The sequence below is a fragment of the Denticeps clupeoides genome, chromosome 10 (assembly GCF_900700375.1).
Source record: "Denticeps clupeoides chromosome 10, fDenClu1.1, whole genome shotgun sequence".
NCBI lineage: Eukaryota > Metazoa > Chordata > Actinopteri > Clupeiformes > Denticipitidae > Denticeps > Denticeps clupeoides.
This window is the reverse complement of record NC_041716.1, coordinates 4,280,979-4,307,811: the sequence shown is the minus strand read 5'-3', so window position 1 is coordinate 4,307,811 and position 26,833 is coordinate 4,280,979. Positions and strand designations below refer to the sequence as shown.

The window sequence follows — 26,833 nt, the reverse complement described above, 5'->3', positions numbered from 1 at the left end:
CTTCTTTCCCCCGGCGAGTCCCCTCGCAACGCGGTCGGGGAGACGTGGGGCGAGGAGCCCGTCCGCTTCAAGTGGCTTACGATTACAGATGCACACAATTACAGAGGCGAGCGAGCTCAACTGGCAACATGTGCCAAGCTCCAGGCCGGCCTCGATTACAGGGAGGCCTTGCCGAGCTCCCCCTGCCCAGCCGAGGCTTATTTTGGGCAGGCTGTACTTTCGTATTTAGATACGAAACGCGCCCTTGGCCCAACACGCCCAGAACAGGACGGAGTTCGTGGTAACAAAGTCCCACGAGAGTCTCAGAGTCAGCAAATTTAAAAAAAAAGGAGGGTCAGATTTTCATGTCGCCCAGGTAGAATAATACACGGAAGCCGTTGACACGTCTAATTAATCCTGCTATATGCAGCGCCAGTTTGTTTCATGTGTGTGTGTGTGTTTGTGTGTGTGTGCATGTGTTCTTCCACCAGCACAATTTGCGTTTGTTTACTACAGTGGAAGATTGCAAGTGTAATTTTTTTTTTCCATAAACAGGCAATTACGGGCCACATGATTTGAATAAGTGGATTGGCTCGCTACTTTCTGTTGGATTACATCAAACTTCATTACTTCTGAGTGACGGAGGACGCCCTTAATAACGGGTGACGCTCTCAGATGTGGCCCTCGCTCTGAAATAACATTTTTCATTGGATTTGGCGTCGTCTACCTCCCCACTGTGTAATTGTTGCAATTGCTTGGTTAATATCGCCACTGACGTTTGTTCCTGCAACAAACAATGTAGGACTTTTTTCATGCTTTATGAAGTTGCTCTATTTGCATTACATATGTTGTGTGTGTGTATACAGAGAGAACTGTGCAGTATACATATGTTGTGTGGGTGTGTGTGTGTATGTGTGTATAGAGCACTGTGCAGTATACATATGTTGTGTGTGTGCGTGTGTGTGTGTGTGTATACATTGAGCACTGTGCAGTTTACATATGTTGTGTGTGTGTGTGTGTATACAGAGAGCACTGTGCAGTATACATATGTTGTGTGTGTGTGTGTGTGTGTGTGTACATAGATAATGTGCAGTAGTTTTGGTCTCTAGTGAAACTAATTAAACCTTTTTTTCATCTTTCCACCAGTTATTCTGAAACAGTTCAGGGAGGAACTGTGTGTAAATAATACTGATTAAAAAGGGAAAGTGTCAATAACGTTCCCGCTGATATGTAGAGATGCGGCAGAACAACTGGGGTTCGGTCTTTCCCAACTCTGTGAATGATCGTCTACAAGCAAAAGTCTACAGACGGAGAACAATATTGAATTGCTGCTCAGAGAACAATAGGAGAACAGAGTCTGTTTCTGTGCACACACCATGTCATTGTTTCATGACAATAAGGAAACTGGGGTTGTTACATTAACAAATCGTTGCAGCTGAGGATTTTGTGTTGTATTTTGAACAGTGCTGTATACCTATATAGTGTGTTTATTACATAGGTAGTGTTTATTACTATGTAAAAAAATTCTACACCACGTACACACCTATTCTTTCAGGACTGGTAGAAAACCATCCCGATGTCTAATGAAGTAGAGTAATGAATGAAGTAATAACCTTATCTGCATCACTTCATCGTTTTGAGTATTTTCTGCATGGTAAAAATGAGTAGGTGTGTCAAAACCTTTATCCTATACTGTGCCAACGCTTGGGTTGTGAATAGTTTTACGCTGAATATGCAATATGTAAACTCATTCCTGCCCATCAATGCTTTTTGTAATGATTAAAGCATTTAAAGTAATCTAGGTATTGTCCGTATCTGCCTAATGACATTACATAGAAACGTATTGATCGAATTGACTGAAACCTGATCAATACGACGAGATTAGCAAAACCGTCTGGGTTTAATCTAACGCCACAATTAAGCAAGGCGGGTTTTTTTTTTTGGTATAAATTATATAAAAACATCGTGGTTTGTGCATAGTTGAAAATAATTAGCACACAAATTTACAAAATTAACCTAAGCCGTATTATAAAATGGATTCGGATTATTCTTATTATTTCGCGGCTCCGGGCTCGATTTGGAACATGGAGATGTGGAAGATTGCTTTGCATATAGAGCGAGCTTGCCAAAAAAAAATTGCAAGTCATATGTGCAACGAATGCCCTTCTCATAATGAATATACAGGGAACGGCAATTTAGGCATCTGGCACACATGGCCGACAGGCTGGTACACAGGCGGGCACCCACGTGGGCACGCATGTATACCAGAGACAGACAGGGTGGCAGGGAGATGGGCTTTATTGGACGGCGTGGCTCGCAGGCTTTCTTTCTTTCTTTCTTTTTTCCACGGCGCGTTTTCCGAAAGGAGCATTTTTTTTTGGCGAATGACGCCCCGAACTCCGACAGATTGCCGTTTCGTCAACAAGAACTCGGATCATACAGTAAATATTAACGGGGGGTGTAGGGTGCAGTGTGCGGTTCTGTGACAGACGTATGCGTCTGACTTCAGAGACAGGCACCCCCCCCCCCCCCGAACATCTGGGATGGTAGAAAAATACTCGATAAAGGGCGGGGCGGTACTATTAAGTCAATCGGGGGGCTTTTCGCGGACATCGGATTTTGTGATGAAACGTTTTATTCCACACTCCTAGCAAAAAAGGCCCGTGTTCGACCCACTATCTACGTTAAAGCACGTAAGACCGCGGTGTGTCGTGGTGAGACGGATCGGGCGGTTGTTTGAAGCTCGTTTGTAACCGGGCGCCCCCCGCCTCCGCCGCAGTGGTACCGTCCGTATTTAAAGGGGCCGCCGCCGTGCCGCCGCTTCTGAGGAAAGCGAGGCGGTTTCTTGAGGCTGGAAGAGGGCTGCCGTGTCCCCGCTGCGGTGAGCGCCTTGCGGGCTTCGTTTGGCGCGTTCCCCGGGACCGACGTGCTTCTGGAGGACCGCGGAGGACGCGGGTCCGCCGTGCGGACGTGACTGTTGCACGGGAAGCGCAGGTAGGCAGTGGCTGGCTGTGATGCTCGGGCTGGCGCGGCGGCGGCGGAGCCCGTTGCTTCGGGATGCGCGCTTTATCGGGGTAACAGGAGAGGGTTTTATTAGGTTGTGTGTGTGTGTGTGTGTATTAAATCTCCCTCCGCTGCTCTTGTCGGCAAAATTTACACGTTTTTAAAATAAAAAATAAAAAATACAAAAAACGGGCAGCGGACCACCGCTCTTTTTTTTTTTTTTGGGACAAAGGGGGCGTAATAGCAGCGGCAGGATCCGGCCGATCGGCTTCTGTCGGCAAACAGAAACGCGGTACTGCCCCGCGGTCCCGGTTCCGGCGTTGTCCGCCCCGTGCCGACCACAAAAGTTCTACCACAGGTGTGCGGCGGGCGTCGTGGATGCTTCACCGTGGGCGCAGCGCGGTGGGATCACGGTTATTATACGATGATGTCGAATGGAACGCTGGCCCCCACGCGCGCGTGTTTTTCCCCTTTTCGACCGGTGCGCGACAATGGGTGCGCGAACAGCTTCCCCACGGACGCCACTGGGTTTTATTATTATTATTATTATTTTATTTGAATATATACGGTTTCCACGCGGCCCGGCGGGATGGGAGCGCATGGGCACATCTGCACAAACAAGTGGCCCGCGTCCGGCCGCCGTCTATAAAACGTGCCGTGACGCTGCCCCACGTCCCCGGACGGATGGCCGCGTTGACGCGCAGTCTGCCGTCTGTTACCTGAGCGTTTCGTCCCGGCGGTGCTGCTGCCGCTTGTGGCCCAGATTAGCCCACGTCGATGCGGTGGTCACTGCTAGGTCGCGTGGAATCATGTTCCGGGGGGGGGGGGGGGGGGGTTATTTATCCTCTTTGTAAACTGTACATGGTGAGCAAACCATGGCTAACGATACTGATCAGAATATTAATAGGAAATCAACTGTAGTATTTTCATTGCACCGGTGCAAAATGTGGCATAATGTAATAATGTTGTTTTTCTTCTATTGTCCTGGCCAGCGCCAACATATTCTGCCAACATAATGATATACATGTCTCCAAGAATCAAGATTCAAGTTTATTGTCAGTACAACAGTATACACAGTACACTGTGTATTGAAATAATGTTTCACACAGACCCCCCCCCCCCATAAAAGAACACGCACACACACAGTACAGGCCAAAAGTTTGGACACACCTTCTCATTTGATGTGTTTTCTTTATTTTCATGACCATTTACGTTGGTAGATTCTCACTGAACTCACTGGAGTTATGTACTTAATGAAATGACTGCAAACTGAAATAAGTGAAACCATGTTTTATATTCTAGTTTCTTTGCTCTGATTACTGCTTTGCACACTCTTGGTATTCTCTCGATGAGCTTCAAGAGGTCGTCACCTGAAAATATTTAGCACTTGTTGGACCCTTTGCCTTCACTCTGCGGTCCAGCTCACCCCAAACCATCTCGACTGGGTTCAGGTCCGGTGACTGTGGAGGCCAGGTCTCCACTTTTTGTTAAGTACGTAACTCCACGTGTGTTCACTGCAAATTGTATATACAAACTAAACCATACTAACCAAAACTAAAGCTTAAATACTGCAGGTTATCTCTATACGATAACCTGTACAGTATATATGTACAATATATATCAATATATTGCCATATCATTGGAAACTGGCTTTTGTGGAAGGAATAAAATCTACATTATCTTTAGATGAAAAGCAGTAGATTATTTTTTTTATTTCAGCCCTTGATCGTGGACTTTTTTATTTTTTTTTTTTGCCCTCCGCCCTGATGGTTCAGAGAAAGGGCACACGGGGAACCGTAGTGAAGGTGGAGAACGGGCCATCTGTATTTGGGAGCTATAGGTAACCAGGGACAAATCGTCACATGTCACCAATCACAAGATGAGGCTGTTTATTGAACCCCACTCTTCCACGGGCCTTATCTCCTTATGTACTGGCGATATGAGGGAGCACTTAGACTTTTACGAGCGCTCATTTGTTAGTCTTCAAGTTAAATCAGCTCGGGCTGTCAATCCTTTTTGGCAGTGGCGCGCGGTTTCCATTTTAGTTGGTTTTATGGCCGGGCTCAAGCCGCGCTTCTGCCGAGACTGGCGTGCGCTCATCCCCCGAGCGAGCTCTCTGGGCTTAGCTGGCAAGGCGAGTCGCTGGCAGCCGTAATCGCCGAACAATGGCTGCTGTCTGCATGCAGCCGCGGCTCCTCATGACCGTCCCTGCTGGGGGGGCCGTTCTGAAAGAGCTATCAGGCTTCTGGCGCTCTATCTTTAATGAGATCTCCTCTTTCCCTTGGTCTGGGGAAAAACGGAATTTCTGTGCCGTTCTTTATGAACGTGTGACAGCGTGAGTTTAGTGGCCCCGGTGCTGATGCGCTTATCGATGAGGACGCCGCTTGATGGACAAGATACTAATTGATTGAGCGCAACAGATGTATAATGAAGGACCGGGATGAATGGAATTCAAGGCAACGTTAAAGTTGATACAGCCTCGTGCAGATTTGCACATTTTATAAAATAACAGAAACAGGAAACAATCCGATGACACCGGCCGCGTGACCCTGACAGAGAGCGGCCACATGGGTGACCGTCTTGTTTTCTTTGTAGTTAGACTGGTTTTACAGGAAACTTCCTCCTGGACATTCGGCAAAAATGCACACATGGACGGGCCTGATTTCATGATTGCTATTCGCAGTTCACTTTTCACGGCCGTTTAGGCATTTAAAGGTGCGCTGTGATTGATTGTGGTAGCGATTAATGCTTTTTTTAATATTAAATGATATATTATCCTATAAGCTTGTATTCCAACGTAGCTTGCTGCGCTGTTAATTAAAACTAATGATGGCAGCAATTTCACACTCCACTGGACCTGTATTCATTTTCCAGTATCCTGGCTTTGGATTAAAACAATGCAGCGCCACCATTTTTTCTCTCTCCAGGTCTCAGTGGATACTGAATCCATATCGTGAATATTGCGGTGTTTTCACTCTCAGGCGATTTCTAAAGTGAGAAGTGACTTCACTGCATTATTTTACATACAAAATGAAAATATGCATAATTACTTGACGATTTCTTACTGCGGTCATGTACACTATGCTTTTAAAGGCACTGTATGTGGCAGGATGATTCATTCTTCCTTCCATGAGACGGATACGTTTTCCTTTTTGTTACGCTGGGCAATAGATGTGGCCAAAATGACAGCGATTTCATGACATAATATTTTACTACGCACTGTGAAAATAATATGCATAAACAATAGAAGATGGCAGCTGGTGCAGGCATTGTTCCTGCACATAATAGGCAAGATAATTATCAATAATAATTATAGAGCAAGTCTAATGATGAATTATTCCACCACAGACTGATATATTTGTGGAACTGGGGTGAAATATTCCAATTAGCTATAAAAATCCTGAGCATTTTATTGCATTGAAAAAACGGATTATTATGTGAACAAGATCACGAGACATTTGTGCAACACGTTGGCTTGTTTACAAGACTGTAAAATGTACACTTAGGACCCCTTCAGGGTGTCTGGCCACAAATGCCAGTGCTTAAAGTAGCATGATTGAATGACGCCCTGGGCTATTTACTCATTCCTCAGCATATCTGGCCTTAAATCAGGCCGCCCTGGCCATGAGTGGATTTGCATCTTAATCCTTCCAAAAAAAAAAAAAACACACAATAATTTCTCCCTCTTTTTTTCTTTCTTTTAATCACGGGCTGTTGGCCTTCATTACAGAAGTGTTGAGGAGAGGCTGCTGTTTTTAGCCGAGCCACCGATCTCCGCGAAGGTTCCTTGAATTCGCCTCGCAGAGCCCGGGTTTCCCATCCCGCCGATGGCCTCGACCCGCTTTAACCACGGCTGCTTTGATGTTACGGCCAGATGAGTGTTGTGCCTTGTGCAGTTCACCCATGTGCATACCTGTTAGAGATGCAAATGGGTGTCGCTGGGCTGAAGTTAGGGGTGAAATCGTGGGCGTTCGTATAAAGGGAAAGGCCGGCGTGCATTTGCGAGGCACTATAGCGTAGACCTCCATCGCGGTGGTCTTTTATTGTTTACAGTTCATTCCAGAAGGAAGGACTGCCCGAGAGCATTTGTCTAAATTATGAAGTGTTGGGAATCTCTTGCGTCCTGTCCATGTCCAAATAAAGCTTTTATCAAGACTGTATTTTACATTGCATGTCTAAAATAGGTTGGCAATATTGCTTTGTAATTATTTTAGATTACGTCTCATTATTATGTAGATATTACCGGATAATTCCTAACTGTTACACTGTCCTCATCATGGGGATGTTTGGTGACGATGAGGTAGTTAAAAGTTACCTGGGATTAATTTGATTAGACTTTTCAAGTGTTTAATTATACCTCACCGCTACATGTACACACGTTGATGATATTTGCATGGTAATTGTGCAGCGCTGCGTCCATAGAGCCATAATTACTTTCTGCGGAGCACAGTAGTTGGCTGTCTAGAACACCCGTCTCCAGCAGTCGTCACTTGACTGTGCCTCACAATTCAGCCATTAATTCATCTGCGCTAGCGATCCCGGGTCAAAGCATTCTGCTTAGGCATTCGGTTTTCATTTTTCCCCCTTCCACTGGCACCAGCCGGTGCTCCGCTGTGGAATGAAATCATTGTGATTGCTGCTCGATGGTGTCCTCCACGAGTCAGGAAACGCACCACAATGGACCATTGTACCGCGTGTGCTATAAATTCACTTTTCATCCCCAACGTAAAAAGGCAGCTTTTGGCAGTTCCCATTAAAATCGTGGGGATCATTAGCGTTTGCTCCATAGGGGATACGTAGGTTTGGGGAAAGCCCCCCCCCCAGGGTACAATAAATCAATAAAAGGAACAGCGGTTTCCTTTTTTTAAATGAATTTACGATGTCACAACTGAATTTCTTGGTTTGTGGCGGAAAAGGATGCTTGTTGCTTACTGCCGGCGGAGATCAAGTTTTTGGCAAATTTGCAGCATGATCTAATTCCAAAGTTCAGACTCGCCGAAAAGACGAAGTGCGCCGTCCAGTCTGCAAGATGCCACCTGCTTATGCCGGTTCTCCACGTCTTTTTAGCCACTGCCCTAATGAACAAATGCGGCGGGGTTTATTAGCAATCCGCAGAGAGAGGAGGGAGGAAGCCACAGGGCCGTGGATCAACAGAAACGGCTCGATCAATACCCCCCGCCCCCAAGTCCCCCCCCCCCCGCCTTGCACAGCTGTCTTATGGTGGCTGACTGTCCAGTTTAAGTCATTAATACCACCAAATGGACTCCAGTCAGGGATTGCGCGGGTTCAAGAAAAAGTGCTGAAAGGGAGAAAGTTTTTTTTGTTTTTTTTTCCTCCACTTCCCTCTGAGCTGCTTAAAGCTGTTAAACTTTTTTTTTTTTTTTTTTTAATACAGATTAGGCACTGCTGTCTCATGCATTCATTACAAACTAACCCGACTTTCAACTCTGCTTTGCAGACATGAGCCACTGAAGCCCAGAAGAAAGGAAAAGCCTGCAGTAGAGCTCACGGGAAGACTGCCGCCCCCCCCCCCCAGAGGAGAAAAGGAGGAACACATTTCTAATCATGAAGCCCACATGGCCGGCGATGCTTTTCATTTCCCTTCTGTCTGGGGCCAGCGTTCAAGCGTTCCCCGCAAGTCCGAGCGAGCCGCCGCCCGAGACGGGGACCTTCAGGGTGAAAGACACCAGCCTGACCCACCTGGCGGTGCACCGGAGGACGGGCAACGTGTACGTCGGCGCCGTCAACCACGTCTACAAGCTCTCTGCCAACCTGACCGAGCTGCGGTCACACATGACCGGCCCTGTGGGAGACAACGGCAAATGCTACCCGCCGCCGAGCGTTCGCGCCTGTGCACACAAGCTGGAGCCCTCCGACAACGTCAACAAGTTGCTGCTGGTGGACTACGCCGGCAACCGTCTGGTGGCCTGCGGGAGCATCTGGCAGGGCGTGTGCCAGTTCCTCCGGCTGGAGGACCTCTTCAAGCTTGGCGAGCCACATCACCGCAAGGAGCACTACCTCTCGGGAGCCAGAGAGGCTGACGGGATGGCGGGAGTGGTCTTGGGAGACGACTACGGCGCCGGAGGCGAGAAGAAGAGGAAGAAGGGAAGCAGCCGACTCTTCATCGGGGCGGCCATCGATGGGAAGTCCGAGTATTTCCCCACGCTGTCCAGCCGCAAACTGGTAGCGGATGAGGAGAGCGACAACATGTTCAGCCTGGTCTATCAGGACGAGTTCGTGTCGTCCCAGATCAAGATCCCTTCAGACACGCTCTCCCTGTACCCGGCATTCGACATTTACTATGTCTACGGCTTCTCCAGCCGCACCTACATCTACTTCCTGACCTTGCAGTTGGACACGCAGCTCACCCAGATGGACGCCACGGGAGAGAAGTTCTTCACCTCCAAGATTGTCCGAATGTGTTCCAACGACACCGAGTTCTACTCCTACGTGGAGTTCCCCCTGGGATGCACCAAGGACGGGGTGGAATACCGGCTGGTGCAGGCGGCGTACAAGCACCGGCCAGGCCGCATGTTGGCCCAGGCCCTGGGCCTGTCCGAGGACGACGACGTGCTGTTTGTGGTCTTCTCCCAGGGCCAGAAGAACAGGGCCAACCCGCCGCGGGAGACGGTGCTGTGCCTTTTCACCCTGCACCAGATCAACCTGGCGATGAGGGAGCGGATCAAGTCGTGCTACCGCGGCGAGGGCAAGCTGACCCTGCCTTGGCTGCTGAACAAGGAGCTGCCCTGCATCCACACAGTGAGTCCTGACCGTACATAACAACTGCACCGGCCACGTAGACGCCGCGGTTTTCTCACAGTTGGAGGTGCAGACGAATTAGGAGAAAAAAATGTACTTTATTTATCGAAATAATCTAAAATTACATAAAAAAGGAAGAACCCCAAATTAAAATACTAAAAATTGTCTAGCGTTGTAATGAAATGTAAAGTTTTGCATGTGTAGCTGAAATTGTGGGGCCTCAGTGAACGAGGGCCACAACTGTCGGGGGAACTTTAGTCCTTCGCGTGGGTTAAACACTTGACATGTGGCCAGTCTGACTTTGCACACTGTTTTCTTCACACCGCTGTGAGTGAGAGATTGACATTCCATTTCACGCACCAGCAGACTTATTAGCGGCAGCAAAGGTACAATAAATTCATCTGCAATAAACGTTTGTCTCACACATTTCTATAGATTTTGAACTGATTGAACTGCTACCTCCCTAGATATCACAGTAGGAACCCCAGGAACCCAAAGGCCACTCTTTTTAGTAGTAATATAGTAGACACATTTTTTGCTGAAACTGACCAGCATAACCGGCCATCTACTGACAAGCATAACGTAACAGAGACCGTAAAGTAAATTGTTCAGAGAATAGCAAGCCGAACGGTTTTCTGCTGTAATTTAGCATGTAATGATGAAACAACCCTGCAGTTCTTTTTGCATGTGTATTATTTATTTTGCCCCCAAGCTTTCCTCTGGCACATTTACAGCTTGTTTCTATCAAACATACAGACGCGTATTTTAACATTCTGACGTGTACAATGTCTCGGCCTACTCACAATGGGCATGGAAAAGCAAAAAGATTGTGCATGCCAAGGATTTGTAGTGGAGCTGCAGGGGTTCAAAAACCTTACTGATTGTACGAGAAGCCTATGCACATGCAAAATCGGTGTCCTTTTTGTTGTCTCCAAAAGCTATTATTCCGATGCACATATATAAACGGAATGTTTGCTGAAGAAATAAGATCAGGAATGGCCAGATTTCTCAGGGTATTTGTGAGAATCGTTGTGGCCGACAACGATTGAACTCTGTCGCATGTTGCTGTGGAGTTGTACAATGAATAAAAAAAACATTTGCAATCTCTGTCAGTAAAAATAACACAGACCGGCCTTTGGCGGTCGGTTCTGTTGGCATGTGGACGTTCATGTAGTAAATCTGCAATATTTACTCCGTCCGTACGTGCTTGTGCGCAGCCCTGTCCAGATTATGGCGCTGTTCCGTTCGAGGAGACTGCTGTTGGGATTTTTCAGGTTTTATTAGCGTAGGGCTCAATCCGAATGTGCGGGGTAGTTAATATGCATTAAGGAGAAAGATCGAGCGTGCAACAATGTAGTTCAACAGCCATAGCTGGAGGTGAACTCGCTCCTTTTGAATATCGGTGGAGAGCATTTAGCTCGGCGCGCCGTGCTTTTAATCTGAGGAGATTTGCACACTCTGCCCCCACCCACCCCCCCCCGGTGAGAGGAAGTGGACCTCACCAGCCCCAGCGCTCAGGGTCTGAGAACGATGGAAGAGTTGAGCAGCACCGACCTGGTTCCTCTTTTTTTAAATTTTTTTAATTTTAATTAGAAGCAACAGGGTTCCCTGTGACTGATGCAAATCTGCTCTTGATTTCTGCCCGGCTTCTTTCGCTTTATTAGCCCCTTTTCATGCACAGCAATAGCCCTTGACCACATAATGAGACCGTGCGTGCCAGGGGCTGGCTCAGTTTAATATATTTATCCTTCATAAGTATTCACCGAAAAGGAAAAAAGAACGCGAAGCTCTCGCCCTGCGCCTGGCGCGCTCCCAACAGTTCCCCAAAGATTAAGGTGTGATGAGGAAGATTAGCCAGGAATGCGCCGCATCACCTGCAATTCTGAATAAAATTCTCCAACTGCGGGATGAGAGCCGCGGCTCCGTCCGAGGGAATATCAGCGTCTGGAGGTCAGGTCTGGATCGCGGTCTGGTGGCCATGAGTCAGTCGATCGCTCACCACGCCGAGGAGTGAGTGTGGAGGTCGGCTCGGGGTGACCTCATCGTTTCCGGCGATAGGCTGCAGATGTTGGCCATTGCCACTGATTTCAGACGGGGGGAACATTCCACTCGAACTGCAAAAAGCCGAAATATATAAAGACACGTCCATCATGCGCCCAGCATGACGTCATGTCTCCAGGCTGCTCCTCAACCCCGTGGTAATTGCCGTGCTTGTCGTCCCGTCCTTACCATAAAAGCCCGCTGTGACCTTTTTCTGACAGCTAAAATGAAAAGATTCATAGGCCGGCTGTGATAATTCTGGACGGTGTTTTTTTGTTTAATTCCGTATTTTTATATTGGATTTGTTTCACTGCTTTGGTTCACCCAAATCGCTAAAATTTATAATCCTTTTTTTTTTTTTTTCTTTCGTTTTATTTATTGATCTTTTTTTTTTTTTTACAGCCTAAGCAGATAGGCGATGATTTTTGCGGACTGGTGCTGAACCAGCCCCTGGGCGGCTTGCGGGTGATCGAAGGCATGCCCGTCTTCGACGACCGCACGGACGGAATGGCAGCCGTGGCGGCCTACACCTACGGCGGGCATTCGGTGGTGTTTGTGGGGACTCGCAGCGGACACCTGAAAAAGGTAGGAGATCCTTTCTTTCTTTCTTTTTTTTTTATTTGCCGGTGAGCGAAACGCTTCACGCGGTGTGAGGACCGGATGAAAGCTTGTTTGTTGGGGAACTGCACTGCAGTCCGCCACGGTGTGCGCTGGAACTCCGCGTTCGCCACATCTAAGTGGCCGATCGCGTTTGTTTAGGTGTTGTGACAAGTTTTGTCACTTTGCCTGCCGCTTTGGGAATTGCTGAGGGTTGGCCGGGAGGAACGTATCTTCGGAGCATCTGAGCTTGGTGGATTACGATAACAGCCTGTAATTAATGAAGGTCTTGTGGCAAGCGCCAGAAAGAGAGTGTCGTTCCCGGGCACAGAAGCAATGACCCTGCAGCAGCCAGGGGCTGTGAATTTGCAGTTTGGTACATATTTTGTCAAGACCCGTTAACTTTTCAGCACTTTTTTTTTTTTTTTGTTTTAAATGGTGCCTAATGTTATTCGTGCTGGCACTTAGGTGCACATGCGAATGTTCCCATACTACGGTCATTCACTACAGGGTTCTAAACGTTGATGAAGAGCCCGGCGGCCGCTTGGGCGAGGTGGAGTCGGGGTTCGGCGGCAGGGAATCTCGCATTAAAGAAATGAAAGCGAGCGTAGGAAAGGACCGGCGAAGTCGAGTTCCGTTCTAGAAGCTGACTTGGCTCCTTTGCCTCAGACATAATAATTAAAATGAGTTGGATGGAAATGAAATATGCTTCAGTTTCGGCGTGTTTGCCATCTAAGGACCCTTCTGGGAAATATAAAGCGCGTTCGTGTCCGTATTCTGAGAGCGTCTAGAATTTCAACGTTGGGCCCGCAGAGTCCCGTCTTTAAACTTTTTTTTTTTTTCTCCATCCTTCAACGTCTGATTTATTTACTGAACTTTGCCTGTTTATATGCTGTTCTCATATACTTCCCTTCACTTGCTTGTTGATGATCGCATTAGTGGGTCACGGGGCTATAGCTACAGCCGTATTTTACAGTACTTTGTCCAGTTTTGCAGGCAGAGGCTACCGCCATGATGCAGGACGCCATTGACGTGTTTTGCCTTCTTTTTTGGGGGGGGACTGTTTATGACCAGTGGGAATGTTCTCACACTGCTCGATCATTTGCTGTAAATCACTGGAGAAGGGAGGGGGACTGCCCTACACCCAAAGACTGAATGTTGGCGTTTTTTTCTGTAGTCCACAGATATGGTTATGTTTCCGTGTGGTTTTTGGCGTTCTGCAAAATAAAATAATTCCCCTCGTCCCTCCAGTAGAGACTGGAGAATCTGGGGTGTGGAGTTGCCCACGCTCCTTTATTTTGCCCCCTTCATGATTGCGTAGATGTTCTGTGACAGTCATTGTGTCATCAGATGCGCTTTTTCCTATCTGAAGACTAGACTAGTAGTGGAGACGATATCAAATCCATTTTTTTTTTCTCTTTTTGTTGTGTTCAGTTTTGCATTCAGACATTTTTCTTTTTTACATTGAAGAAACTGTTCGGAAATCGAGCAAAGAAAACAGTTTGTTTGTGCCAAATCTGCCGGCAGATCCTGTTCCAATTTCATTGACAGTCGTATCGGATTATAGAAAGGGGGAGGAAGAAAAGGCAGCGTTTATCCGCGAGCAGAAACGCCGGGTTGTTCCGTGGCTCGGTTTGAGTGTTGGCTGACCTGCCATAATGAGAGCCGGAGAATGCAGGAGGAGGCTGTTTAATTGCGGCATATCTCCTGTTCCAATGGCTTGTTTGTCTTGGCAAGAGAAGAGAGAACAAGAGACGCAATTTTTTCCCCTTTTTTTTTCTTTAAACTCTCCCTCTCTCTCTCTCTCTTTTTTTTTGGAGCCATGCGGAAATCGCCCACGAGCCGTTAGCACTTCCTGTCCCCCGTTGCCTGTCCGAAGTTTTTCGCAGAGAGGGGTCACGATGTGTTTTTGGCAGATCATTGCTCAAGTTATTTGTTTGATTCGTTTTTTTTTTTTTTTTTTTTTTTTTACGTTACACACCTGACAGGAAACACTGGAAGAGGAGCAGGAAGTAGTTTAATCGTGTCAAGGTTAGAGGTCGACCCTTGCACCCCTGCACCTCCCTTTCTGAAGTGCTGGCAGCTCGTTCGTGAAAGGCCCATCTTGAAGCTGTTTATTTTAACGCTGCGTCCAAAATATTGCATGGTCGCATATTTTCTTTGCGGTGGGCTAACGCGGCTCGCATGCGAAGCCACAAATCTCCTTCAGCGATGGTGGGGCTGCCGTGGAGATCCTAAAGGTTGAGAAACTGCAGCGGGGTGGGTTGGGGGGGGCCAGGGCTAATCTCACCTTTGGGAAATGAACCTCAAGGTTGGCAAGGGTATTTTTTATGGAATGTGCTGCAGTGGCCGAAAAATTGCGGATGATAAATGTGTTCATATGAGTGTGTGTGTGACATGTACCCGTGCGGTGAGCAGCTCAAGTAGCCTGTGGGTCTGGATGTGTATATGATGCCCCTAATGTATTGGCAAGCCATTCTTACTATTGCCCAAATCGCTACCATTCGCCAAGCTCGCATTTTCCATCGCACCCCAACCAATTTAATTGCCGTTGCCTAGCAACGCTTGCGTGTTTTTTCCCCACTAGCTATCCTAATTTTATTAATATTCTTTTTGTCCAGCCACCTCACACAGCTGATGCAGCCAACGTGACTGGGAAGTACATTAGCGAAACACTCAGCATTTGCATGATTCGCAAAACTAAATGAAAGTAAGAAATAATTTTCATACCCACCGTACTGTCCGGTCCGTGACATTCGATAGGTCTGGCTAAAAGGTAGCTGCGTTGTGTTGCTTTTGGCGTGCTCCGTGCGAACTTCGTGGGGGGGGGGTCGGGGGAACCGCCTACGCCGGTCAAGTGCAGTGCCCTCCATCTTATTTTCTGCTGCGTTCCAATTGGCATCGGGCTGGAATGGAAATCAAAGCCTAATTCGGCGGCATAAATCAGCGCGGCGGGCGGAGCGGCCGGAGCCGGCCAGCGGATTTACGAGCCATCCCGGCCTGCAGCACATTTGATCAGGGCCAAATCTGTTTGCCATAAATCGCCTGTCACCGAACAAGGCAGAGCGATGTGTGGGGAAGGGCCTTCCATTGTTCTGTGTGGAGCAGCGGGGGCTATGCCGCCCTGTCACACTGGATATTGTAATTACAGTAAAATGATGTCCTGCATCACTGTAGGGCTATATTACGTGGTATTGACTGTACAGTAAACGAATTAAGAATACGATATGGGCTGAGTGAGTGTAGCTAAAGTAGCGCCACGATGCAAAATAGATCCCCAGGTAATACTAATTTCGAAAGCAATAAAATATTGATTTATTATACCATTCTTAAACTATTTATTTGTGCTTGTTTGCTCCATTAAAAACCGCGATAGATTTATTTGTTGCCGTACGAAACATCCTGCACCTTCGTCGGGGCTTGAGGAAGCACTGCAGGCTTCCTGAAGGTGAAATTGACCTGTGTGAAACATGATCTGAACGCAGATATATTCCCAACATGCCACAATGCATCAGACTGCACGAGTGGCAGGGGAAAAAAGAAATGACTTTCTATTGTGACAACAAATCCACATTGTGCCGCGGCCCGCCCCACAAAATGACTTGCGCCGTTTGTACCTCGGCAAGGTTCTGCAGTGTGCACACTCCGGCCGTTGCTCCGGCCGGGCGCATCAGCAGCAAGAGCGGTGCAGTACTGGCAGATCCACCAGTCCGCAGGCTTGTAATGCCCTTTTTTCCTTTTGGAAAGTTAATCTTCCACTGCAGATACCATTGGTATCAACACACAGGGGAACGGAGGGAGATATTGCCCGTTTTCTATTTTATTTAAGTAATTCAACAAAGTTAGTTCCTACCTGGAAGTGTCACATTGGTCCAACATCATTCCAGGTTATTACATCTTGTTACAATGGCAACGTCATGTGACCAGTTATTACCTGGCAGGTGTGGCTTAGTAATGGCATCTTCCTAGATAGGAAATAAAAGCATATAATGACATTTTAATAATCACAATAATTCAATATATAGAGCAGATCTTAAGTCATGCATGGGGACAACTCTCTACATGATGCACGGGACATTTTGATAATGCAAATTATATTATCCCTATAACTAGTGGTCAGAACTATGAACAAGTGTGACGTGTGTAGTACTTGTCGTGCCATACTACTGCATAGTTCAAAATAAAGTTTTGACAAAAATACACGGGATGCAGAAAACTTGTCTCACTTGTTAAAACCAACTTCCACAATAAAATTCTGGGAACTCTACATTCAGACAAAACTATTGCACCAAATATTTCAATGTAGAATGGGTGTCAAAACTGTGCAACACTTTTAAATTAATGTTTATGTAATACCATTATATGCAACTAAAATGACCAAGATGGTGTGATGCACAATGTCACTTGTATAACAATGTCACTTGTATAAAAGCTACATGAGCGCTATTAAATTTCACATATGATAGCCAGATCTAAGATGTGGTGCATTGTATGAATATTTTAATTAATGCACTATTCACTTCCAGAGAGTCACCCATTGGCAAAAGACGGGACAATTATTACATTATATGTAACAATTATCTAAACTAGTTGAATAAATAAAAAACTAAGTTAAGATTGTATTTGGACGAAATGTGTCCACTGACAGACTCAGCAACCGGGTTTTGGTTCACAATCTGTTCACCAGTCCAGATTCGGCTGAGCTGTGAGGAACATTAAAGCCGGGGTTGGTAGTGAGGCCAGGGTGTGTTTGAAAGTGTGTTTATGGGCGGGCGAGCGGTGGGTGCTCGACAGTAGAGCGCGGGGAGCTGGTAGAGGGGAAATGGGTTCCAGATGTGTGCTCCCATTCTTTACCCATCTCTCCCTGTTAACACCAGATGTGCCGACAGCTTCCGCGATGGGGACGCACAGCTTATTTAGCCGCGAGGAGAGAACCTCTAGGCTAAATAGTGGATTCTTGGGCTTTTTCCTTATTATTTTCTTCAAAGCTCTGCTTGCAATTAGCACCAAGGACAGAAATTGTCCTGAGAGTTGATGTCATAGCTGCCAAAATGGGGGAGACGAGAGAGAGAGAGAAAAAAAAGGAAAACGCTGATGTTATCCGCCCGTCCCCAGCGTACAAACAGAGCCAAGTTGTCCAACAACGAATTGTGCAACTGCTGGCGTGGCCTGCGCCGCTCGGTGTCTCCGCCCCCCGTCTTTAATCTCGCCGCATCCAAAAATAATCACCTTATCTACGTGGCCTCGCCGCTTCAGGTACAACATTATAACGAACGTGGGTGGCTGTGTGTGTTTGTGTGTTGCATTGTGGGATTATGCATGTACGCCTGTACAGCGCGCATTTTCCCTCATAATTTAATGGGACCCTCTATAACTTCATTAAAGGTCAGGGGGCCCTAAATGGGGGGTGATTGGCATGGCACTTAAGCACCTGTCTGTAGCCGTCTGGTTTTTTAAGGCCCCCGCGGGGCTGTGAGGGTCGGGCTGACGGTCAGGTGGGGGGCGGCGGACCCATTTCACTCACCTCCTTCTTTTTTTTTTTTTTTTTTTTTTACCATTCGGGGGCATCTTTGGGACACTGGACACCCCCTCTCCTCTCTCTTCCTTATTTGAGTTGCGCTCGCCCGCCAGACACAGTCTTTATCATTCACTTCCCGTCCCACTGTCTCTCACCTTGCCGCCATGTCTAACCTTGGGGCTCCGCGTGGAAGATGAGCCAGTACCTCTCTTGCCATTTGTCTCCTCCCCGAAATCCGTCCTCGCGTAGCCCGGTTTGGGAAGCACGACCGTGGGCCGGGGACGAGGCTGTGGTGGTGACTAACGAATTAAGCCTTGCCGATTACGTCCGAGAGAGCCGGCGTAGGAAGGCCTGGCGCTTTTAATGTGGGTTTGTCCTGTAAAGCTGCAGAGTGAGTTATGAGGAATAAAACCGAGCCGCCGTCTTTTCATGTATTGTACCGATGAACCGGCTTTGTTTTTCCGTTTGACACCCAAGTGTGTTTCGGCGTTTCTGAACCACCTTGCTGCATCGCGAGGAAGCAAGTTAAGAGCATGGCTCGGGACTTTCGCCTTTCAAGGAAGACTCTTGTCTCAGAAAATCAATAAATTCAGGGGCTCTCATAAAGAAAGAATTCCCCCCTTGTCACATGGGCGGATTAAGGATGACTTATTTAATAAAGCGTTGCACAAAGACGACCTCTGTTTCTGACCTGTGTGACGCCGCCGTATGCAGCTTTGTCCACTGTCGTCTCCATTCCTTGCTTTATGTACAAGAGTCAAATCTGCGAACACTAGGGTTCATAGTTTCCTGGTTTTAAATGGCATTTATCTGATGATGTCATCGAAAATGCAGAATTTACAGAAATTAACTGATAGAAACAAGAATGGCCTAAAATATGAGGAGCCCATACACAACGCAACCTCATTCTGTGAGATATAAACCCAAAATAGCTTTTCAACCTTTTCAAATAAGTACAAGTTGCTTGAAAATCCATCGATAGCTCACAAATCAAGAATGGTGACTCAACATTGTGTGCAATTGTGGACAAAAAGGTAATTGCCAGATAAATCTTCAAATATGTAAGATTTGACGAGCTGTCAAAGAGTGTTTTTAATTTTATGCATATACCGGCACTGCAGAGGAAATTGTTTAACATTATATGACCCTTTTGAAGGGCAAATTATTTGTTGCTTCCCATAAAAAAATCCATGAAACGCTAATTTTTCCGCTTTTATTGCTTTCCGACTGTGGGAGCTTTGTGCAGAATGCTGATCTTAGGTTCATGAAAAGTGTATATTCCTTTAGGCGCAGACATTTGTCTTTTTAGCACCATTTGAAGCATTAGTTATCAAGCAGACGAAGTGTATAGCCCCATTGTGACTTGGAGATGACGGGGTTGTTTATAAGGTTTACCTGTTCTTCACAGCAGTAATAGAAGGCAATCTGCCGAGTGTTTAGATATGGATATGCTTTGTCAAAGGTAATTAGCTTTAGGCAACTCTTGGGATCAAGTCAGGAGCTGCAAACTAACTGAAAGAGACAGATGGCGTAGAGACTCGTCACTGGGCTCTGAACCAGTACAGCAGACACCTCCATTTCACTCATAAATCACAATATTGAAAAACGGTTATGTGAGGGCGCCTGTTTTAACTGCAGCACACCATGCAACGACAAACTGTTTAATCAGAGAGTTTTGACGTTTGTATGACTGCAGATTTAGTCCCGGGTTGGTTTTTTTTCCTGCCCAGACACAAACCATAAGTATTCAGAAATATTTCCCATTATGTGCTTTTTAATCTGTTGACAATTCCCATATTATTCATTTTCAATCCAACTCCAGTTCCAAAAATACAAATTCTTTGTCTGAAAAGACTAAAAATAAGTATATCACCTTCCACTCCCCTGCGGAACAATGCCACTGTTTCTCCTGCATCTTGAGTGGCGGCCCTGTTCTCCATTAGCGCGTGTCCGCGTTTGATCTCAGAAGCAAGGAATCCTGGGATACCTACAATATGACTCAAGGGCCAGGGGGGTGAAAGGTGATTTGGGGCAGCGTGATTGAAAGGCCGCAGGAAGAATGCCGGGCCAAGCGGGCGGAGGAAAAGAAGAGGGCGTGTCCCTCGTTTCGGCTGAGGATGGAAAATTTGCTCAACGTATCATTATGGTAAACTGCTTAAGTTACGTCCCGTAATCACGAGAACCAGAAATTCTTTTTCTAGATTTTTTTTTTTACTTCCCCCAGTCTAGATATAAACTGGTTGTACACAGCACTGGGAACAGTGGTGGCCTAGCGGATAAGAAAGAGGCCCCGTAATCGAATCGAATCCCGATCCACCAAGGTGTGACCGAGGTGCCGCTGAGCAAAGCACCGTCCCCACACACTGCTCCCCGGGTACCTGTCATGGCTGCCCACTGCTCACCAAGGGTGATGGTTAAAAGCAGAGGACACATTTCATTGTGTCACAAGTGTTTCACAATGGCAGTCGTGTTATGTCGGGTGTTCCAAGGAAGGATTAGGGGGGCCTACACATTATAGGTACATATACATGTACGAATATATATATATTTTCCTGTAAACCACTAAAATTAATTAAAAGTAAGTAAAAAGTGTGAATAAACTTTTATTTTGCGGTTGGTTTGAAAATGAATATGTGTGACAGTGAAAAATGAGTACAATGTTTTTAATTCCAATGAACAAGATTCAGGTGACTAAATCAGATCATGCTTTAATCTTTAATGTTGTGTCTGTATATCACCATACGGCATACGTGTGTGTGTTTGTATAGTCTGGGTGGTAGTAGCCTAGTGGGTAACACACTCGCCTATGAACCAGAAGACCCGGGTTTGAATCCCACTTACTACCATTGTGTCCCTGAGCAAGACACTTAACCCTAAGTTGCTCCAGGGGGGGACTGTCCCTGTAACTACTGACTGTAAGTCGCTCTGGATAAGGGCGTCTGATAAATGCTGTAAATGTAAATGTAGTCTGTCATCGTATGTTTTTTTCTCTGTAGCCTAATTAGATATTATCTAATTGAAATATTTTAAGCCACAATAATGTTGGCCAACTGTAATTTTGTCTTTTTAAGTCATAACCTCAACCACACACATCCCTGAAATGGCACCCACCCCTCGTCCTTATTTAATGCCTGCGCTCATAATAGTGTATGAAGCCATGAATTGCGGGCGTGTTTTTCCAGCTACGGCAGGAACGGTCGCTTTTCAGGGTCCTTTAAAAAGAGATGGATCTGAAAATCATCCGCTGTCAGATGATGCCACTTTTGATTGCATTAACAATGCTTTCAGCGATTCGGTCTTGCATTGGTGCTAATTCCATGATTACTCTGTATTGTTCCCCCCCATTGTCTCCAGTGAAGTGCGAGGCAGGCAGGGCTTCTCAATAGAGCACAATGCTGCCGTATGACAGGCGGAACAAAAGACGCTGTTTTTTTTTTTTTTTTCTTCTTCTTTTCTTCTTCTCCTTCTCTCCGTTCGTTCACATTAATAGCTCCCCACATAAAACCTGCTTAATGAAGTCTTTCTTCCTTACTGTTTATGTGTTTGATCAGACGTGCAGCTGGATTTCAGTTTTCGGCCGTGTTTAGGTAAGAGCGAGCTGGTGTGAGCGCCACGTCTCGCCGCCCGACGTGTTGCCGACAGCTGCTGCCTGGTCCGACTCACCTGAGTAGTCAGCGTTTCGTATCTTGTTTTGCACCTAAATTGGAATATAGCTTGAGTGACAATTATTGGCTTCCTCGACAGATAATTAATCACTTGAGTAAGCGCTCTCCTCTCACGCCCGCGTTCAGAAATGTTCGGTGATTCCGAGCAGCAGGAAGCGAGCGGTCTCCCGGGATTGATTCGTTAATGAAATGCGGTTGTGTTTATTTTGAATGGCTCCCGTTAACGGCAGTTTGCAGTGTGGATTAAAGAGACTGGACGTCCCCCGTACACACATGACAGGACTCGTCTCCGAACCTGAACGTGGTCTACAGCTTTCGGTTGGCCAGCTCAGGTTTTCGGCGCCAGGCCTTGCCATCTGCAACAATCGGCAAACTCCGGCGACTTCACTCGAGAGTCGGGATGGAGCCGCGGCGGCTCCCTGGTTCTGGCCGCTGTTCAAGGCTCTTAATGACTTTTTCTCCCATGCGCGGGACCCATCCGCTGGGTTCTTCTTCCCAGACAGGTCTGGGGTTTGGCTTGGTTTGGCTGGCTTAATCGGAACGCTGAAGAGATTCTGGCCCGGCACGAAGGCGCGGAGGCTCTGACCTGTTGTCGACTGGGTGGCTGCGTGTAATTTATTTATTAATGTTCTCTGCTGTGGACTATGTTTGGGTTTTTATCTAGACTGACCAGATTGAATGCGCAGGTCCTCTATGGGCATTCGGCTCCGTCTGCCACGGATGAGAAGCCGCCACATGCCCCCTCGCTCGGCGCAGACCTGCTAGTGTTTGTCGTCGCGCTAATCGGCTATTTGCTCACATGGTTGCGGTTGCCGCGGCGCAACAGCATACCCGAGGTATTTTGCTTCGTTGTTTTATAGGGTCACCTTGAGGTTTTTAATTGAGAAATTAATGCCCTGGAAGTTTTATTGCGTGTGGGGTGTTTTTTTTTTTTGTTTTTTTTTATTATTTATTTTCTCGATTATTGGCCAAGGTGCTGGTCTCACAAAGGTCCCTCGATCTATGGATCAGTGATGGTTTGGTGTTTCTGTTTGCTTGGTAATTATTGATCGTCATGGTTGCTATGGGACACGGTGCCATATGCGGGGTGTGTGTGTGTGTGGTTTTTTTTTTGGCGGGGGGGGTGTAGAAAGATAATAATGCCGCTCTCGCTCAAGGTGTAATCATGTCCTGCTGGCAGTGTCATATTGGTTGTCTCCCTGGACTCCGTTCTACCCTCCCCCCACCGCCCCATTCCCTCCATCCTGGGACTTAATCAGGCCCGACTGCAGCTTTCTCACAGCACTTTCTCACAGCGACCAGAAATAACCCCCCCCCCTCTGCCGTGCACACACACACACGCCACCTCCCACCACACCTCACACACTGCACACACACACAACCACACACACACACCCCCATCCCTAGCAACCAGCTCCATCCCCTGCTAACTCACTTATGCTGTTCCTCTGTTAATGCACCAATGCTACCTCGACCCTCTCTCTCTCACTCTCTCTCTCTCTCGCATAGCTCTCAGGCACTGTACAGTGCGTCTTAAAGATTTGTGTTCTCCTAATGCCCCACCCAGCCCCCGCTGCAGATTTTCACAGCACTCGATGCTAATGACATTTTCAGACTCATCGCTCTCGTGAGAGAAATGGCGCTTGCTGGTTAATGCTTCGGCCTCACCCCCATCATGGCGCGGGCCTCGCAGCAAATCCTTAATTACCGCCGAATCGACGGGCCCTTTTGCCTTAAACATTCTAAATCGCGCGTGCAATTATCAGTTTCGACGGGACGAGGGCCGCGGCGCCGACGGCCGCCCCCACCCGCTGCGTTTTGTTTACACTGCGTCTGTGCGTTTTTTTTGTGTTTGCGTGTTTGTGTGATGGTATTTGTTTTCCGTTCCGTCTGTGGCTCCCTGGTGGCTTGTGTATACATCTCCGGTATAGGAGACTGATCCATACAGCTGTCCCGGTTTACACAAGACAGAGGCAGAGGGAGGTCTTCTGGATTCAGACAGTCCTTAAATTAAGTGCTCTTCACGTCTAAACAACCTTTATAGTGGAATGTGGTTGGAAAAACCCCCTCTGAAGAAGAAACGCTGTATTCTATTGTTGTGTGTCAAATTTGTAGTTGTCCTTTTAATGGCGGAAAGTGGATGAGCGCATCCACCAAGGTCTATGTTTAGCGTAGGTAGTTTTTGCTGTTCTATTCCGGTACTGACAATTACTGAATGCAAGCTTGTAATTCACTGCTTTGGACTAAATGAAGTGCACATGGTTTAAAGACACCCCAGAGACGTGCTTTCCAAGACAGGGCCGACCAAACCTTGGGATCTTGGTGTCTCTCTAAGGTGGTCTGTGGAAAAAGGATGAGGAAACGAAAGGAAACTGGCGACAAAACTCATTCGTCAGCACCCATATTTGTCTTGGCTCTATGGCGTTGTACGTATCTGACTGTGGATGGTGGGGGAGGGCAGGTTTTTTTTTTTTTTTTTTTTTTTGGTTAGACACCAGATCCCAGGGAATCCAGGGATTCTGCATGCTCCACCGATTCCATTGGAACGCCAAGCCTCCCCCTCCTCCCCTCCCGACACCTTCTGTCACCGGCCCTCCCCAGGATTGACTTACCCCAGGAGCTCTATCTCATGCTGAAGACATTTACAAGCCCCCAGAGCAGCGCTGACCCCCACCTCCACGGCCGCCTGCCTCTTTTTGTCTTGATGAAGTGGTGGAAGGGGGTAGAGGGAGCGGGCAGGCAGACAGGCAGGTCTGGATACCACCTTGACCTCCTCCCTCTTTCCCACTAACAAAAGGCTACGGGGGCAGCCAGGGGCTGAGATGAAAGAGGCTAATGAAAATGGGAGCGGACTATCAGAGGGAAATAATTTATGCACAGAGATTTAGCATAGTCCGTTCCCGCCTCACCGTTCTCCTGCCACCTTGGTCACCGTTGGCCAGGGTCGAGGAGGCTATTTGCAACGTTTCCCGGCCACATTTACAACTGGAATATCTTATTTTGGTAAATAGCTGAGTAGGTTAAGCTGCCACGGTGCTGAGTGCACTCCATTTCGGGCACAATTAGCCTTTTACGATCTGTCCGCGGACGCAGAAACTAGATAACGGCCGACATACAGAGGCCATTCAGCCCATTGTTGAAAAGGACGGATTTAAAATGCGTTGCTCGGGGAAAATTTCCGCTCTGAGCATTGTGCTACATTTGAATTGATAATGCACTTTTTTTTTGCATCAGGCACACTCTGGCGCTTTATTAAAATACACATTTAGCATTCGGTCAGCAACTAAGCCTTGTCATAAATTGAACCTGTTCAGCGAGCGTGTTTATAGGCGGGTGTGTTACCCACTAGGCTACTGCCACCCCGATCTTTGGCCACTTGCAGCTGACGGGCTGGAAAATACGTTAATAAAATTCCACTGATTGGCCGAGCTTGATTTTTTTTTATGGTTTGAATTTAACAGCGAGGCGACGTACCGTCACAGAATAGATAAACAAAGGGGCTGATCATATAACAGGTCGTCAATGTGGACACTGGGTCTGTTCCCAAGAAACGGTAACCAGGGGACAGTGCTGGGAAGGCTGCAAATCACCCCAAATTCAGACTGGTGCGGCGCATGGCCGCGTGAAACGGGGCACAACAGAAATCGGTCTTGGAAATCTGATATCGCGAGGCCCGCGTTCCGAGGTAAATCAATTATTATTCCGTTGCCAAGGTGACGGGGCGGAACGCAAATCTGGCATTTCCCCGGCGACTTTGCTTGTTTTCATTCATCTCCGTCCTCAGTCCCCGTATTTTCGTCTCCTCGCGTGTGCATGTGATTAGAACTTCTTGTGCGTGCGTCCTCGTCCCGGGGAAACCGCCGGCAGCGGTGGAGAATGCTCCCCGGCGCATAGCTGTGGATTAGGCCGTAAAGCCTGGGAGTGTCCTGGGGTTTGCTGCATGGATGGAGGGAGCCTGCTTGGGCTTGACCTTGGAAGCTGTCTCCCGAGTGCTGGAAATGAAACTGGGGGAGAGGGAACCGTGTGCAGTGGGCGCCGCCATGAATTATTTAAGGGGCTCCTTGTGAAGATAATGCATTTTCAGACTCCGGGATTTATTATTTTTTTTGACAAATTAGAATACATTTCTAACATTTCAGGAACGGTGCGCCTCTACAAATAGACATTTTACTCCGCCGAAATCATAATCCTGATTTTGTTAGGTCAGGTCAGTAAATAAATTACTCAAGATTAATCTCTTTTGCTTTTATAAATGTTAAATATCACCTGTCATTTAGGTAGAATGTATTGGTTTGTCTGCCGCTCTTTTGTTCTGGGTTGTGCCGTTGTTTCACTGGCGGGATGCTATGAGCAGCACATGCTTGGTGGCTGTTGAAATACATCTACTCCATGATAGCCCCCGCAGCAAGTGCACTCCAATAAGTGTCCCTCGGAGGTGGGAAGATTGGGTTGATTTTTTTTTGAAAAAAAAATAAAAAAAATTTCAAGTATCTCCCTCTCTGTCCGCCCCCCTGCGGCTTTCGCCACTTCCCTACTTCTGCCACCGTCAATTTGACTCGATGAGTGGCAGCGCTGCAATCCACAGATCCGAGAGGGTCCCCAGACTGATCCTCTCTCTGGGTGGGGCGAGGCTGGGGTGTAGGGGGTAGGGAAGACAGGACAGTTGTGTGCCTGCATGCCTTGGGGACGGCCCTGCTGCTTGGTGGTCCTCTTTGTGTGTGTGCATGTGTGTTTCACTTTGTGTGTTTGTCCGTGTGTGGCAAGAGGGGGGTCGGAAGCAATTAATGAGCTTAAAGAATCCCCCCGGTTTCCCCACCCCCGTGCCCCCCCGCTACCTCACCCATGTCTCCCTGTGAGGGTTAATGGTTCACTGGGCAGTGCCTCAGGTCGTGTGATGCGCCGGGAGGCGGCGGTTACTGATTTGAGATGAGCAGACAGGATGGCTGGCTGCAGACACAAGAGGACCGTTGTGCTCCGTCCGTCCGTCCATTCGTCCGCCCGGCCTAAAACTTCACCCCTAGACAATAGTCCCATTTCAGATGGACAATTGCGGTTGTGTCACACCAATATGTTATCTAAGGTTACGAGTTTATTTTCTCTGTTGGGAGCCCCATCAGATGACCTGTTAGCACAAATACATTTATTATAAATAAAAAAATATGCATTTTTAAAAAAATCTGTAAAGAGGTTGTTTCATTGGATTTTTGTGTAAGGGTGGTCCGTCATGAAAAGCATTTTTCCTCCTTTTTATAAAAAAAAAAAAAACTAAAAA

The 26,833-nt window shown here is 47.2% G+C and overlaps 1 protein-coding gene across 1 annotated transcript in view; it reads left to right on the top strand.

Annotated features, from left to right (window-relative positions):
* Nucleotides 1-2,821: 2,821 nt before the first annotated feature.
* Nucleotides 2,822-26,833, top strand: part of plxna3 (plexin A3) — a 100,550-nt gene continuing 76,538 nt past the window's right edge. Inside the window, exons 1-3 of the mRNA XM_028992803.1 lie at nucleotides 2,822-2,973; nucleotides 8,441-9,741; nucleotides 12,184-12,366. Of these exons, the coding sequence (XP_028848636.1) occupies nucleotides 8,548-9,741; nucleotides 12,184-12,366 (1,377 nt within the window). The 5' untranslated portion in view covers nucleotides 2,822-2,973; nucleotides 8,441-8,547. The remainder of the gene's footprint in view (nucleotides 2,974-8,440; nucleotides 9,742-12,183; nucleotides 12,367-26,833) is intronic.